We start from the raw sequence: 17,364 nt of genomic DNA on the forward strand, positions 1-17,364 counted from the left end.
GGTAGCGTGGCCGAGCGGTCTAAGGCGCTGGATTAAGGCTCCAGTCTCTTCGGGGGCGTGGGTTCGAATCCCACCGCTGCCACAAAGCTTTTGCGCTTCTGTGTTTTGCAGGGCGTACGGGGACCGCACAGCGCCGCCTGCTGCCCAGCGGAGCATCCTGACCCCCGCTTGGGAAGCATTGTGGGTAAGAGGAGGAACCAGCCTCCCCACGTGTCTGCTGCTGGAGTTACATCAACATGGCTGCTGCATGAGCGCCCCCGGGACCTGCACACACATTGCTACACGCCGAAGGGGGGGATCGGCCGCCCCCGGAATCCGGGCCACGAGGTAAGAGGAGCGGGTGAGGTTCGGGTCCCTGCCCCGCGCCCGAGTGCCGGGCAGGGTGTTGCAGCTGTTGCGGGGCGCGGGCCTGTGCGAGGCCTGGGCTGGGGTCGCTGCAGCTCCTGGGCTTGAGCTACAAACTCTGCCGGCGGGGGGAACTCCTGGGCGGAGACGCTCCCGCGTCGTGGGAGCTGGGCCGGGGCCGGGTGTGCGCCGCCGGAGGCATCGGCCTGCAGCGGGGGGTGACGGCACAAATTCCGGCTGCTCGCTTGTAAGCAGCCAGTCCATCTTCCTGCTTGTGCGGGGCTTTGCAGTCTCCTCTCCCTGGGGTTGCTGCATGGTTACATCAGCCATCTCGGTCACAGCCTGACACCCAAGTCCAGGCATGGACCAGAGCATGGAAAAGATGTGTCACGCTCTTTGCCCTGCTGTGTCCCAGGAATAGGAGAGAGGCGAATTCAATGGGAGGCTTTAGGTGGGACTCTCCTCCCTGTGGTTAGGTGGTAATAGCAGCCATGTCTTTGGGGAGCCTCATTCCCTCCAACCCCCCAAAAGTGAGCAGAGTTTGATAACTCGTGCCCCTTCCCGCTGCTCCCAGTGTAGTGGAAGAGTGAGTGGTGAATTGCACAAGTACTTGCATCTCCTTCTGGTCATCTGTTCTGCAGCTTGTTTAGGAAGTGCACTACATCCTGTTTCATAACAAGCTACCAAGTCATTCTCCCTCAGTGCAATCAGTAATTTAAATCTATATTTTAAATGCTGGCCGAGTATTTTGGGCTGTTTTTTCCTCCCCTGTTCACGGTTAGCATCATGCTGGGAGAAAGTAGGTGTATAAGTTACCGTAATAATAATAATTAAAACAAACTCTTAGGTCCCTAGAAAGTGGCAGCCTGTATGAGGGCCCAGCCTGGCTCTCAGTAGGTGTAAGGTGGAGCTTTCACTGATTCATTGGCCAGGTGACCTATCCTTTGTACATGGTTTGTTTTAATCAGGTGTGGTTAGGGGAGGTTATTTACTGACTTCATTCATGCATCTGCTCTGATGCTGAAAAACAAGCTCAACACTTTGTACACAAAAGATATTTCTAGAAATGTTAAGGTTTGGAAAGATGGTGCATGTTGACTGTGCAGCTTTTTTAAATCCGAGCTACATTAGCCTGCTTGGTTGAAGTAACCCCAACTGGAAGTAGAAGCCTTGGTGCCCAAAAGTCCAAATGTTTTGGTTAATTAACAGAATTTGATTTTGCAAAACTGTTTATGGATGGGCAAAATGAGGAGAAAGTGAGGTAGAGAAAATTGTACATTTTCAGTTCAGTTGATTTTTTTCACAGTTCTCAAAAGCAGAGGCTTTGTGCTGGACATAAACTAGAGTCAGGAACAGTGTTTGAATGAGAAACCTTTAAGTAAACCTGGGTGCTACAGGAGGTGACAATGTTAATTCGGAAGCTGTTATTGGTAATCACTCAGAACTTCGGCACATTATAGTAAAGGCTTTCATATCTAGCATTCTGTCATCTGGAACTCTCAAGTCACTGGCATTTTAATCATAAGGGAATATTAGTTTTCCATAAGTGCAGTACAGTGAAAGTAAATGCAAATATAGTATAAGTTTAATGTGTACAATACTACCGTAGGTAAAGACTGTATACATTTGTGTTTCTTAATATCTAATCTCATTTTTATTCAGTGTTATGCATTGCTAGGTATACCTCTCTATTATCCAGAATATATGAATATCCAGTAACTTCCTGGTCCTGAGGCTGCCAGGTATGAAAGAGTTTACTATATTAGGACAGTGATTCTCATCCTTGTCTGTACCACAACGAAAAATGTTTCAGGTCTCCCCTGTCCCTCAGTAATTTCAGAAACCCCTCCTATCTAACCATAAGAGAAGCAGGTTAGCTGCAAGCTGCTGGGTCTGTTTGTGCATCCCAGGTTAAGAACTCATGTCTTAGGGGGCCTGTGGAAAAGGAGATGCCATCTTTCAGATGAGACACAAACCTGAAATCCTGTCTACTTCTGGTCACATGAGATCTCAAAGGCTACGTCTATACTAGAAGCATCTGTCTACAAAAGTTAACGTCAGAAGAAATTTTTCAACAAAACTTCTGTCAACAGATCCTGTCTACACATGAAAGCATGTCTTTTAATCTGCTGTTGACAAGACCCACCCCATCCCCAGCATCTGCACAGCTTTTTTTATTGATAGTTTCTGTCAACAAAATACATTTTGTGTGTAGACAATCCATGAGTTTTGTCTACAGACTCTCTAGTGTAGATGTGCCCATAGTGTTTTTGTAAGAATGAGGATAGATGTTATCCCTATGTCCTGGAAAAATTCAGACTTGGGGCAATTGAATTCTCTCTCATTAAATGCTGCTTGAGCTTTAAATTGGATGGAATATTCCTTTCTTGTGCTAAATCTAATCAGCTGCTTAACCCATACCAGTTTACAGTGTTTCAGTTGTAGACAGATTAGGTACCTATTACCTTACAGGTGTTTAGGGTGGGACTGTTAAGGGTTAAGCAGTAGAGGCTGGAGCAGCCCCCTGCCTGGTGTGGGCAGAGGGTTGTTCCAGCCCTGCAGGGTCATTGTGGGTGCAGTGGGGAGCACTCCTGTTGCAGGAGCAGCCCTTGTCTGCAGCAGCCGGGGGTGTGTGTGTGTGTTGAGGAGGCCACTCCAGCCCAGCCAGGCTGGAGCAGCCCCCCTGCTGTGGACTGGGGCTGCTCCCTCAGGGCTGGAGTGTCCCTACCTGCAGTGTGCCAGGGACTGGGGCTGCTCTATCCATGCTGGAGTGCCCCCCCAACTGTGGCAATGCCCTGGGCAGGGCAGCTCCAGCTGGGCTGGGGGAGGGAAAGGTGTCTGGGGAGGCTGTCCCCCCCTTCAGTTAACTAGCTCAATCATAGGTTAACCAATTAACCAGTGTTTTACATACCTAGCTGAGGGTGGGTTGAAGTTTAATAACAACGAGTTCTTTAGGGGGAAGTCCTTTCAGCAACCCAAAATCTTCCTAAAAACATTGAGCCATGTGCTAAGTGTATATTATTTGCCTTTTCTCCTCCCAATATTTATCTAATTCCATCCCTGTGTTCACTGACCATGAATTCTTCTGGTTATTGTATTTCTGCTGAAAAGGTCTATCTCAGAGCCATCTGTCTGGCTTCCCATTTTAAATGCCTGAATCTAATTTCATTTAGTTTTCTTTGTTGTAGAAAGTTGTGTGACTGTTATAAGCTGTGTCAGGTAACAATGCCTCCTGTTTATATGCTTACCATTCTCGTAGTCTATTGACACAACTTTCTGGACATCTTTTATTCTTTAAAGGAATTGGAGTCAATGTCTTTATCTGATGTTGTCACTAGTAACTGATTCACTCTATGAGCTGGAATAAGCAGAAAGGAAATATCCATCTCTAATTCTGTAAAATATACATTGATGGTTACACATTTGAAAAGGAACCAGTTTCTTATTGTCTGATCTAATAGTCATTTTAGTTTTATATCCCATGCAAATGGTTGTGCCAAGAAGACTCCAGTTAATTAAGAATATGGTAACTCAGAATGCAGAATGGCCACGAATATGTGGTATTTCTGTGGCGGGTTTTCAAATATTAAACATTAAGTAGTTAAGTCTTGTGCTGAAGTAAATAAGAAATATAATGGGATCAAGTTTTCTGTGACTGAAATGCAGCCCCCTCTGGAGTAGAAAGTGGCAGTTGTTTAACATTGCACTGGTACGCTACATGGCAGTTTAGGCATGGGCTAAAGAATATAGGACACTGTATGCAGTTGAAGCTGTTGAGGCAATGTAAACCAACTCAGTGAAGTTGCCTGAATGGATTTTATTTTTTTTTAACGGGATGTGGCAGGTAATGCCCAAGCACTATGGGAACTTTAATAATGACAAGCGATCAAGACCTCTGTAGAGTTAGGTAAATAACCACACTTATTAATGTGACCTTCCAAGTTCATCGTCATAGAGGTACGTTGGAGTATTTTTAGACCTGCCATTGAAATATGTGAATAAAGTGTGTCCACATGTAATTGATCAAAATTACCTCAGTCATGCACACTAATTGATCAAATATGCTAATATGCACACATGTGATTGATCAAAATGACCTCAGTCATGTGTTAGTATCTTGCTGTTAGCCTATTGCGTGTGATCAGCAATATGATCCTGTATTCAACCTCTTTGCAGAGAAACAGGATACACAAGAAAACCCCTAGCTTGGGTATTAGAGGGTTGTCAGGTGATCATTCCAATTTGGATAGGATTTTCTTTAAACTTTGTTAATTTTTAACACTTCTTTTATTGATCTTACACTACAATGTGCCCTTCCAGACGAATAGTTATCAATAAATGGCAGTCCATGGAATCTCTGTCGGATTAAGTACGCATTGTCTGTTGCAGCAGCAGCCTAATTCGTTTGTCAGTCTTGCATATTTTCTGTGTGGTATCAAAAAGACAGCCATTGCTCCAGCTGCTAGAAAATCACAGGAACTGGGAAATCCACAAAGCCTGAGTTAGGCCCAATGAATGGGAGAGAGAAGGACTTTAGACAGGGATAAACAAAGTTCAGCTGGCCAGGTGGGAGCTACCAGATCTTAGCCATGGGGACATGTCAATCATAGAATCATAGAACACTAGGACCGGAAGGGGCCTCGAGAGGCCATCGAGTCCAGTCCCCTGCCCCGACAGCAGGACCGACCACTATCTACACCATCCCTGATAGACATCTATCTAATCTGTTCTTAAATATCTCCAGCGAGGGAGATTCCACAACCTCCCTTGGCAACTTATTCCAGTACTTGACCACCCTGACAGTTAGGAACTTTTTCCTAATGTCCAACCTAAACTTCCCTTGCTGCAGTTTAAGTCCATTGCCTCTTGTTCTCTCCTCAGAGGCCAAGAAGAACAAGTTTTCTCCCTTCTCCTTATGACACCCTTTAAGATATCTGAAAACCGCTATCATGTCCCCCCTCAATCTTCTTTTTTCCAGGCTAAACAAGCCCAATTCTTTCAGCCTTTCTTCATAAGTCATGTTCTCCAGACCTTTTATCATTCTAGTTGCTCTTCTCTGGACCTTCTCTAATTTCTCCACACCTTTCTTGAATTGGGGTGCCCAGAACTGGACACAATATTCCAGCTGAGGTCTAACCAGCGCAGAGTAGAGCGGTAGAATGATTTCTCGTGTCTTGTTCACAACACACCTGCTAATGCATCCCAGAATCGTGTTTGCTTTTTTTGCAACAGCATCACACTGTTGACTCATATTTAACTTGTGATCTACTAGAACCCCTAGGTCCCTTTCTGCTGTACTCCTTCCTAGACAGTCTTTTCCCATTCTGTATGTGTGAAACAGATTATTCCTTCCTAAGTGCAGCACCTTACATTTATCTTTATTAAACTTCATCCTGTTTACTTTGGACCATTTCTCTAATTTATCTAGATCATTCTGAATTATGACCCTATCCTCCAAGGTAGTTGCAACCCCTCCCAGTTTGGTATCATCTGCAAACTTAATAAGCGTACTTTCTATGCCAATATCCAAATCATTAATGAAGATATTGAACAGAACTGGTCCCAAAACAGACCCCTGCGGAACCCCACTTGTTATGCTTTTCCAGCTGGATTGAGCACCATTAACAACCACTCTCTGGGTGCGATTAGCCAGCCAGTTATGCACCCACCTTATTGCAGCGCGATTTAAGTTGGACTTGCCTAGTTTGTCGATAAGAATATTATGCGAGACCGTATCAAATGCTTTACTAAAGTCTAGGTATACCACATCCACTGCTTCTCCCTTATCTACGAGTCTCGTTATCGTGTCAAATGATGGGCAAGTTAAGCCATGCCTGTCTCTGAGGCTACTTTTACGCATGCCACCTCCAGTCAGAGGGAAGGTGGTGATAAGGCAATTCGAAGCAGGCTGATGGGGTGCTAATGTGCATATTCAGCACCTTTGTAACATAATGGTGGCTGCATGAATTGGGAAGTGCAGACTTTGAATTGCAGATTGACAGTGAAGATGAGGGCAGCTTGGAAATAAGTGCCCTGTTTCGACATTCCCTTATGCCCACAAAACTATATTGGAGTAAGGGAATGTCGAAGTGGGGTGCCTCTTTGTCGTGTTACTGTCATGGTCCTCCTCCCTCACTCTCTTGTCAGCAGAGCTGCAGTGGGCTCCCAACATGGCCACTGGGCTAGCAACGGCTGACCTTTGGAGGCATAAGTTGTGGGGAAAGCTGCATCCTGGCCTGGGGAAGCAGAGTCCATCCCCAGCCAGGACTGTGGCGAGGAGGAATTTGAGCACTTGGTTAGGGGGGGAAGCTGCCCTGCTACTGAATGACTGTCCCCAGCCAGGAGCCATTTCATAGCAATGTATCCTCCACTGCAGCCAGGACTTGCCTTCCTCCTAGCAGCCCTGGCCAGAGGGTCTCTGATTTGCCCCACCAAGATCACAGCCCATAGGGGCTGGAAGGAGGAGTGCTGTTGTAGCCCCTTGTTTGACATGGTTTCCATTATATGCAGGGTTTGCAGTTTGGTTCAATGGCTCTCAGCACCCCCACTATAAAAAAAATTGTCCCAGCACCCCATTGCAGCCGCCTTTTCACCTTGCACTGTTGGAGATCACCAGCCTTGTAGCTGTGCTGGGAACCAGTGCAGCTCTGCTGTTGTGGCTCCGTTCACTCACTCACCAGCCAGTAGTTTAGATGACATCCCAGGACAGGAATTGTTCAGCCACACTCTGCAGCCAGGATTTCGCTGTCGTCTTTGTAGTCCTGGCTGAGGGTCTTTGCTGGGCCAGGGCAGGAGCTCAGCCTTCCTCTCAGCTTGGGCCCCCTGCATCCCCGCTGTCAGTGCTGTGCTAACACTTGTCCTATCCCCACTTTATTTCCTGCATCAGTATTTGTCAAAATTAGGAAAAAAGAGTTGTGCCAAGCCTAATTCAACTACATCCTGTGCAAAAGTGCCAGAGCCGGCCAAAGAGGAGGAGGTCAAAAATAAGACCACAGGAACATACGCTCCATAATCTGCTTTCCAAAAAATAAAATTCTCGTCTGTTGAAAGGAACTCAGTGAGCATGAGCAAGCGGGGATCCTAGGCTGCACATGGTACAGGAGTTGTAAATTATGAATGTGGGGGGATGACAGTTCCCACACAACCCTCCTTGAGCTAGTACTTTTCTTGTCTTTCAGATCGTAGTAAGGAAGAACCGGAAACATTGCTTTTCCCGTTCTAGCATGGCAAATGAAGAAGATGATCCAATCATACAAGAGGTAAATTTACATTAGGCCATTACTGAGTGTATGGGTTTCTTAGCCTTTGCTTTTTGAACGAGCGGCATCTGAGGCTCAAGAACCTACAGCACCTGAAGGAAATAGGTGGTCTGAACCCAAGATCAGGTGTCCCCATTGCCAAAGCAAATTGGCACTCTTTTGGGGCATCCTTAGTGTGGAGAATTGTTGTAGCCTTTGACCACCCCCTGAGGTTATGTTCCAAGACAGAGATGAGGAACACTAGTGGGTCAGCACTGGGAAGCTCACATCACTGCTTTATCTGTTCAGTGGATAAATTAGCAGATCAGGGGTCAGCAACCTTTCCAAGGCAGAGTGACAGAATTTGACCTTTTGACCTCCATGTACCCTCACGTGCCTGTGATACTTTTTAACATCACTGATAGTCCTACTTACAACAGCTTCATTAATAAATAAACTGAGATGCAGAGCTTTACTACTTTGCTCTTTAAATCTCCATCCAGCTGGGTTTTTTAAATATCTAAAAATGTCCAAGATTTTAATACAGGCTGAACATCTCTTATCCCTGTTTTTCTGGTCCAGCAACATCCGTAGGCTCAGCTGGTCTGGCAGGCAGCTCCACAGGCAGGGAGTGGAGCTGCTGGTGGCTCTGGGGGGGAGCCCTGGCAGCCGGGGGTGCAGAGCTGCTGCGGCCCTGGGGCAGGGGGCCACTCTGGCTGGGGTAGTGGGTAGTGACAAGGCTGCAGGGAGATTGGTGCTCCCCTTCACCCAGCATGCCCCTGCCCAGGACACCCCACCCTGCTCCTACATCCTCTCCTGCCCAGACTCGCTCTTGCCCAGATCCTGCCCTCAGCCTATTCCACCCTCCTCTCACCCAGACCCCACATCCCATCTGCTCCTGACCCTCCCCACCCACTGCTGCGCCTTACCTCCCACCCAAATCCCAGACCCCAAACACCAACCCCCAGCTTGCTCCTTCATCCTCCCTCTAGGCCAGAACCCACCCCCCCACCCCAGCCCATGGAGGAGCAGGAGAAAAAAAAGAACGTGACAGGATCTGCAGAGTGCCACAGTGGGGGCTCTGGCCCCCTCCTGTGCTGCAGGGCGGTCAGAGGGACAGGGCCAACGTCTTGCTGTGTGCCCTCTAAAATCAGCTCACTTACCATCCGTGGCACATGTGCTGGGGGGTTGCTGACTCCTGGTCTAGATTTATCATCTTACGTCTTTTGTGTTCACTGAATTTCACTTAGGAAGGTTAGAACAATTTTAAATAGAAATAGTTTGCTCAGTGAGAAGGTTATGGAAACGTAATTCCTGATTACATTTGTTCCCAGCTCCCACTAAAATAAAAAATTGAGCTCTGGGTCCGGTCTAAAGGAATGATTGAACATGATGCTTTTAAAAGGATTATCCTAGTATTCCACTGATTCTTGCTGTGAATTCAAACACAAGGGTCACTGGGAAGGTGTCAGGAAAGGGAGGGTGTTGTATTGAGGGAAGGAACGGGCTGTGGCCAGTAGGAATGGGAGCTGACAGGACCACTGCTACTCAAAATGTTTTCCCTTCTATGGCAGTGCCAATTTGGCGTATTCACAAACCCTTCATGAACTCTAGGTGTCTGTGGCCAAAAACTGATATTGGAACAGATAAGGAGTTCTGAGCATATTCCTCCCTTCCCTTATTTCTAATTTTGTATTCTTAATATTGCCTTTATGGCATGGCAATAGCTAGATACCTTACATTCACTGTTACCAGAGAGAGGCGTGAGTTCTTCTGAAGCTGGGTGATACTGTGATACTGGGTTTGCACCAACTTCAGTGAGAGTCATTTTCCTTTGTCTCAGGAGCGGGGGTGTTGGCCTTACCCTGAATTTGCTTAGAGAGACTCCATCACTCAGTCAAAGTCACTGACTCTGCCTTTTGTCATAATAAAAATATACAGAATTGGCAAATTTCATGTTTAAAAAAAAAACAGCTGCGGATGGTTTTGCCAAAGAGTTGTGATCCTGAGCTCAGTTCAGTATTCATGGTCAGAACCCAAACTAGGCAAGTTTTTTGCAGCTCTAGTAATTTGAGGACGAATGGCTGCAATCCAAGTCATGTCTGAGGGCATCAGCAATTGTAGCTGTCTGGTTGAACTTATTTCCTTTGCTTTGTTAGATTGACGTCTACCTGGCCAAAAGCCTGTCGGAGAAGCTGTACATGTTCCAGGTATTCCAGATGACTTCTTGGATATGACTTTTAGAGAATAATATTTCCATAAACTAGAAACTTCCCTTGATGTTAAATACAGATCCTAGCACCTCCTAGCCTTCCCTTGGTGACTTCTGCTGCATGAGATTGGGCAGTTTTGCTTGCTAGTCTCATTACTGTGTGTGAACACCTACTGGCAGTGCAGGGGTTTGTCACTAGCATAGCAGCATTTGGGGTAGCTGACCTGCCTTGACCTTGGATTTATGCGGGGGTTGGGTTTTCGTTGGCCTCTTCAGGCTTTGGCCCATTCAAATACAAACAAGAAGATGGCTGCTGATAGGGCTTCTGTTACCCCTTGCACACACCCCGTCTACCACAGCCAGGGTGGTGTCAGCCTTAGTTATTATCTCTGTGTAAAATGACACACATCCTCACTGATTCCTGCTACCGTGCCAACATTGTGCAGAACCACGATCTCCCGTGGCACGTTCTGCTTTAGCCCAGGCAGTGAAGGGCAGCCCTGAGAGCACCGCAGAAAAGAAACTGCAGGGAGCAGTGCAGAGATGCACTTACCTCCTGGTATTGAAAAGAGCTTTGGCTTTCCTGGTTGTGAAATTACCAATTTCTACATCTCTGAAGCAGTTTATCTTTGTATTGATGCTCCAAGTTGCAGGTAGTGAGATTGCTCCCTAACCAGTAGAAGTTGGTCCAATAGAAGATATTACCTTGCCCAGCATGGTTCACGAATATTGTGGGGCTGACTCAGCTACAATAACACTGCAAATATCTCCTGTGTGTTATGGAGGAGGCGGAGTTACCTAGTGTTGAGAGCTGGGAAATGGGAGTCAAGAGAGCTAGGTTCTGATTCCTCACTCTTACCCAGTTTCTATAAGACCGTGGTCAGGTCGCTTAATCTTTCAGTGCCTCGTTTTCCAGTCTGTGAAATGGGGATACTGATACCCATCTTTTGCAAAGCACTTTGAGAATCTCGGATAAAAAAAAGATCCGTACGGGGTGACACGTGTGGCTGGGTGCACTGGGCGGGGTGGTCACATGCATGCCTCCTTCTCCCATACTCACCGTCAGAACGGCAGCGCTGCTCCAGGGGAGGGGCAAGAACACCTCTGCCTGGCCCCTTCTTTTCGAGAGGCTGGGGATGGTCCCACCCCTCTCCCGGATCACTGCAACCTCAAAGTAGAGGCAGAACCACCCCCATACTTGCTGCAAGCAGTGGGCAGGGCTGGAGCAAGGGGTGTGGGTGGAGGAAAGGAGGGGGTGGGGCTTGGAGCAGTGGGAGGGTTGTTCTGGACCTTCCCATGGCTGGCAGGAGAACACATGCCCCCCCCCCCCCGCCCCAGTCGCCTTTGATTCTGCACATGATGCTTCATTGGTAGGAAGTATTGTGTAGTGGCTAGAGCAAAGAACTGGGAATTTGGATTTCTAGCCCCTCTTCCCAGCTCTGCCAGTGACTCACCAAAGCAGTCATTTATGCTGTGCCTTGTAAGCGTCTGGGAAGCGGGTATACATAGGTGGGGTGCGGGAGGGAAAGGTTGGCTAGGTTTTTGTGGAGCATTTAGAGATTTTGGATGAAAGACTCGTTTTTGTTTTCTAGTATCCTATTCGCCCAGCTTCTATGACGTATGATGATGTGACACATCTGTCGGCGAAGATAAAACCAAAACAGCAAAAGGTTGGGCATCACGTAATGCTAATCTGAAAAGATTGTTTCCTGCGGTACACTGTGGCTGTGTCTACGCGAGAAGCCTTTGTCGACAGAAGTCATCGTTGGAAGGGCCTTGCCAGCAAAGCTTCTGTCGACAGGTTGCGTCTATACATAAAAGCAGATTGAAAGAGCAATCTGCTTTGTTGACAGAGCAACCAGACTGCCCGGTACTGTCTTGACAGAACAGCCGATTTGGAAGCTCTGCAAACAGGGCTGCCTGGTGAACAGGAAGCCCTGTCTGTCAACAAAAGGGCCCTGGAGCAACGACACGGCTGTTTTGTCAACAGAACGCTGTTGAGAGAGGCGTTATAACTGAATAGGGAGAGGTATAATGATGTGAATGGGTGTGCCGGGTTTTGTCGACAAATCCTCTGTGTAGCCATTCTGCGGTTTTTCCTGACAAAAGCCCAGTTTTGCCGAGAAAAGCCTCCTGTGTAGGTGAAGCCTGTGAGCTTGGGAAATGTGGTTTGTGCTCTGCTGCTAGATGCTATAGCTACACGTGTAATTATTAATGAGCAGCTGTTGTGGTAATGCAGCTTCTTGCAGTGCTGCATCTCTTAAGTTAGATCCCTCAGAGCAGTTGGCCAATGTTGGAGGGCTTTGTCCTGCATGGAGTTTGCTTTGCAGAGGAGTGGGTGAAGCAGTGATGGAGAGGGCTTAGAAGTACTGAAGTCCCACCCCTGGGATATCCTGTGCTCAACCACTGGGGACTTCTAGGTCAGGTCAGGGATGCTTGTGTGAGTAACCCCTGTTTTAAAGAGTGTTTCCTCATATGTCTTAATTCCTGGAGCATGTTTGAGTTCTTGTGGTGTGTCCCTGTATTTTAGTTTTTGTGCTGGGGCAAGTTGTAAATTGGTAGTAACTCTTGAAATCAATGGCCTTACAGCTGTGCAGCTAGCATGAGGCCAGAACAAAGGCTGACCTGGGCCCTTCCCAAGGAGAATTCCCCTGTCGGTGGTTGGATAAAGGGCGTATATTGGGTAGCTCTCGTACTGAAATCTGTGGGACAGCCACATATGTCTGGGAGCTTGCAGGGTCAGGCCCTCACTTTGCAGGGAGCCATGTGTAACCCTGGTTCTCCTCTCCCATAGTCGTAAATCAGGAGCAATTCCATTGACGCTGATGGATTTAGGCAGGCATAAAACCCCTGTAAGATCAAAATGGTTTCCACTAGCTGACCGCTGTGTGGTGTTTCATTGCCCAGGCGGTGCAGAATGCATTTGGCTTCAGAATTTCTGAAAGGACCTGCTGGCAGAGGACAGGGAAGGGGGCCGTGGTATTCCTACTTAGAGCTAGCTGACAACGTAATGCCGCCACTGCCACCCCCCCCCCACCCCACACACACACACGCGCACTTCAAGGGTGTGTAAGTCAGGGATGGGCAATAATTTTTGTTTGATGGCCACTCCAAGGTTGTGGTAAGTGGTCAAGGGCTGCACTGTTCAATGGAGGAGGTGTGGGGTCTGGGACGGAGGTAGAATGCAGAAGGGAGCTTGGGGGGAGAGGACTGGGATGCAGGAGAGAGTGGAGGGGCTGAGAGGGAGCTGGGGTGAAGGAGGGCATTGTTGCTGAGGGCAGGTATTGGGGTGCGGGGTCCAGCAGGGAGTATGGGGGCAGGAGAAGATTCTGGCTGGGGAAGGGGCGTAGGAAGGGGGTGCAGGATCTAGAAGGGAGGTGGGGTGCAGGAGAGAGGGCATGCTAGAGGCAGGCTCTGGCTGGAAACCACTTACCTAAGCAGCTCCCATCCCGCAGCGTGCTCAGGCAAGCGTCCACGCTTATTAGCAGCCCTAGCTCACAACCTGTGGAGCTCTGTTCTGGTGGGGGAGTATACATGTGCTGCCCCAGCCCCAGCAAAATCTCTGAGCTCAGGGGACTTTGCTGGGGGTGTGGACAACGAGTGAGGCTTTTCCTGTCACCCTCCCTTCTCTACAGTGCAGAGAGCCACAGGGAGCAGCTCGCCATGTTGAGCAATGCTGCTCTATGCGCAGGGATGGGCTGGATTAAAAGGCTTGGTGGGCCAGATCTTGCCCAACCCTCACCTAAGGGCACGTGATCTCTGCGTGCCCATTAATTTGAATGGGAAATCGTGCACCTAAACCCATGTCAAAGCTCAGCCGCACTGCCCAAATGCTGCCCGCCAGTGGCTGTGTGTAGGGACCTTGCAATTCATGCATGAAAGACACATCATGGACTGTGAAATCTGGTGTTTTATGTGCTTTTACCTGACAGAGATTTCACGGGGGGAGACCCGTGTCGCACTTATGGAGGACATGACCCAAAAGGGAATTGCAGGGATGGAGGCGACGCTGCAAGTTTATTTTAGCGAGGGTCATGGTATTGCCATCCTGCCTTCTGCACAGCCTTCAGAGCTGGGTGGTCCAGAGTGGAGGCTCCGTAGCTAGCACCAGTAACAGCAGTGCAAAAGTAAGGGTGGCAAGACCATACCATTCCTGCCTCACTTCTGCCTTCAGAGGTGGCTGGTCAGAGAGTGGTAGCTGCAGGCAGCAGCTCAGAAGTAAGGACATAGTAGTGCTGCCCTGACTTCTAAAACAACCTTGTTGTGTTGCCACAAGGAGCAGTGCAGAGTACCACAAGCTCCTCTCCCACAATAACTTTGCAGCCCTCCCACAGCTCTTTGGGTTAGGACCCTACAACTACAGCATGAAGTTTCAGCTCTGAATAGCTGAACTCGTGAAATTCAGAGTGGACACCGAACTTGGCCAGAATGGACCATGAATTGGGCAGGGCCCTGGCTTTGTGCATTTCCATTGACATCAGTGAGAATTTTGAGAGCAGAGTTTGGCCATTAAACATCTACGTAGACTTGGGTATGATGCACTGGGAAGGTGTGAGAAGCTGGCATCTGAAAGAAGGTGCTTTGTAGTAGAATAGTTGAAACGTGCTCAGAGTGGCAAGGCTGGGGCAGCTAGAACTCTGAGCATCTTTGGTGCACTAGTTCTCATCCTTAAACCATTGGTGATGTAAAAGGAGACTCTTGAATTGTGGGGGCCTCCACTTGCTGTGTAAATGATACATCTTTGAACGTTGTTTTAAAAAGGGATTCTGAAGTACAGATCAAATACTGTTGTGTTTGTTGAGCACCTGCAAATGTCATTAATACACAGTATAACAGCATATATCAGTCCTGCAGAGACTCAAGCACTTGCTTGTTCTTATGAGCGTGATTTTTGTCCCGTTGGCTTAAACAGGACTGCTTGCGGGAACAATGTTAAACGTAGATTAGTCTTTGTGAGATTGGAGCCTAACTTTGGGTGAAGATGGGTGAATGTTTGGCGATGATGCTATGCTAACTAGTGATGCTTTCTTAATTATTGATGATTAGGTGGAACTTGAAATGGCCATTGATACTTTAAACCCCAACTATTGTCGCAGCAAAGGAGAACAGATTGCTCTCAATGTGGATGGTACCTGCACAGATGAAACTAGTACCTATTCCTCGTAAGTATCCTCTTTGCTCTGATATTCTTTTGTATTAAATGGCTAGATTTTCCACCATGCTTTTAGGGATGGGGCAGAGCAAGCAAACACGCAATCTCAAGGACCAAAAAAATGTTATAACCTTCTTTCTTTTCCAGCATTTAACTGATGACATTTAGGTTTGGGGTTTTCTCTAGAGAGGCCTCGGTTTACTCAGTTTATGGCAAACACCCAAAACCATGTCTGATAAAGTTGAAAGCTTATTGATCAAACATAAAAAAAGAACAAGAAATTAAAACAGACATTTATATTGCAACTGAAATTGAATGATGGTACAAAACAAACTTAATTAAAACATATGAAAGTCTCCTTTTGCAGACAATCATGAGCACAAGCTTAAATGTTGCTGAATTACAGCCTCTCTAGGTCATCTGTGGCTGTTAATGTAACCCAGTAACACCCCTGGAGGAAGGTTCAAGGTAGCAGCTACTCCAGTATCATGTGCTATAGAGCCATCTTCTGCTCTGTAATTCCAGCAGGGCATCTCTGGATAGCTGGAAAGCCACCACTCAGCACTTTCTAAAGAGTCCCTAATTGGAGCACATGGGACAGTTAATACTATAGTTGCATGTGCTGGAATTTCCACCATACCCTTAGTAACGAATGCTGCAGAGTGGAAGATCAGCAAATATGCACATAAATGTGTGTTTTTGAAAGACCTGCAAGTTTAATACTTAATTTTAGAGAGCGGCAGCTCTCTGCGTATGCCCTTTAACATGTGCCTGTTTTGTGATTCGGTGAAGAATAGTCATAATGGTTTAATTTTACAGGAAGCTGATGGACAGACAAACTTTCTGCTCTTCACAGGCTGCGAGTAATGTTTCCCGTTATGCTGCTGCTATCTATAGAAAAGGTTACTTTTTTCTCTTCCCCCCCGCCCCCAACCTTATGAATTAAATCCCATTTTAAATATGCAAGGTGTTGGAAATACAAAAACTATGTTCTTTGTCTTCCAAAGCTTCTGTTTCTGTATCATGGCTGTCAGTTCCTTATAAAGAAATTTACCATAAGAGAGAACGTAATTACTTGGAGGGTTCTAAAGTCCTTGAGATTCCTTTGAGGTGTTCTAATGACACTGTAAACAAGGCAACAGAGCTAGCAGGGCTTGTAGATGCCCCAAGAACCGTATCGTTGTGTTCTTTAACTGTGCACATTGAAGGGGTTATATATTTTATACAATTCATTTCAGAGACTCTGTTGCTGTTCTCTCTTAATCTACACATCATGGTCCTTCCATGGTTTTCCCCAAGCCCGCTTCTTGCTTGGCATTCTACAAATGTCGGGGAATACTCGTATCACAAGAATGCTTTAAGATTAGTATTGTATACATTTTTGATGTCACTTTATTCTGAGTTTGCTTTTGTCAGAAGGTTGTAAATACTCATGATGGGGGTGGAAGGCAGGGAGGGGGCTGTGGAGGAGCCAGGACTGGGTAGAGTTCAGGAGTTTGTGGCAGAGATATTTATTTAGAGAAGGCACAAAGAGGTGCTAGTCCAAACTAGGTTTAGGATGTGAGCTTGGGGGTGAGGTTTGAGGCTGAATCACAGGTAGGGATTGGATTCAATAGTACTGGAGACTCATGAGCTGCTGGTCTGAGTTTTTTGGCCCCAAATGGGAGAAATCTTGTCAGAGCATCTGACCCCATGAAATGTGAGCTTGAGTCATATGTTCTCTGGAAAATGGGCCTCTTCTAGGCTTGGATCCTGCCAAAGAGTAAATTGTAAGGGCAGGTATGAACCAAGGGATCTGATCTCTTTGAAATACCAAGACTAGATTAGTCTTCTGTGTAAGATTCTCATCTTATATTTGTTTGTTAAATCTTTATCTTAAATTTAAATTGATATTACAGAGGTGATGGGAAAATGACAATTGACATCTATAGGCCTTGGAAAATAACTTGTAATTTTTCAGGTGAACTTCACCTAACTCCACTACATTGCATTCTCCAACTGAGGCCAAGTTTCTCCTACTTGGACAAAGCTGATGCCAAACACCGAGAAAGAGAAGCTGCTAATGAAGGTGAACCCATGACAGACTGTGTTTTTCTTTGTTACAGAATAATTTAGTTTCTGTTTAGATTTTATTAGTGACTTTGTGCAGTTACTGGGAAGAACTATTCATAGCTAAAGAAATACTTGAGTATGTTTAAAAATATAAGATTCATTATACATTCTTTCAGACCAATTAAAGGTCTATAACAATGAGAGAGTGCACACCTGGAGGGTAGAATACAATAATAAAGTTTACTGTTCTTTTTCATTGTGCTGCACAAACAGTAGCTCATCCACCCAAGTCCCCTATCACTAACTGGCTATGGATTTGTTACAACATTGAAATCTTCACCGTTATCACAGTGCTGTGTTCAAGA

General features: G+C 46.6%; 1 protein-coding gene and 1 non-coding gene across 4 annotated transcripts in view; both read left to right on the forward strand.

Annotated features, from left to right (window-relative positions):
- TRNAL-AAG (transfer RNA leucine (anticodon AAG)) lies at positions 1-82 on the forward strand. Its single transcript has one exon. It is a non-coding gene; the product is annotated as a tRNA-Leu (tRNA).
- Positions 83-231: 149 nt separating this feature from the next.
- Positions 232-17,364, forward strand: part of POLR3E (RNA polymerase III subunit E) — a 43,057-nt gene continuing 25,924 nt past the window's right edge. For 2 of the 3 annotated variants that reach the window (XM_075010290.1, XM_075010292.1), the window contains exons 1-7: positions 232-327; positions 7,524-7,604; positions 9,743-9,793; positions 11,388-11,465; positions 14,842-14,957; positions 15,767-15,849; positions 16,908-17,015. In XM_075010290.1, the coding sequence (XP_074866391.1) occupies positions 7,569-7,604; positions 9,743-9,793; positions 11,388-11,465; positions 14,842-14,957; positions 15,767-15,849; positions 16,908-17,015 (472 nt within the window). In that variant the 5' untranslated portion in view covers positions 232-327; positions 7,524-7,568. Of the gene's footprint in view, positions 328-2,023; positions 2,088-7,523; positions 7,605-9,742; positions 9,794-11,387; positions 11,466-14,841; positions 14,958-15,766; positions 15,850-16,907; positions 17,016-17,364 lie in introns of those variants that run through there. The other variant, XM_075010291.1, reaches the window with a different exon arrangement.

The sequence above is a fragment of the Carettochelys insculpta genome, chromosome 16 (assembly GCF_033958435.1).
Source record: "Carettochelys insculpta isolate YL-2023 chromosome 16, ASM3395843v1, whole genome shotgun sequence".
In the NCBI taxonomy this organism is placed as follows: Eukaryota; Metazoa; Chordata; order Testudines; family Carettochelyidae; genus Carettochelys; species Carettochelys insculpta.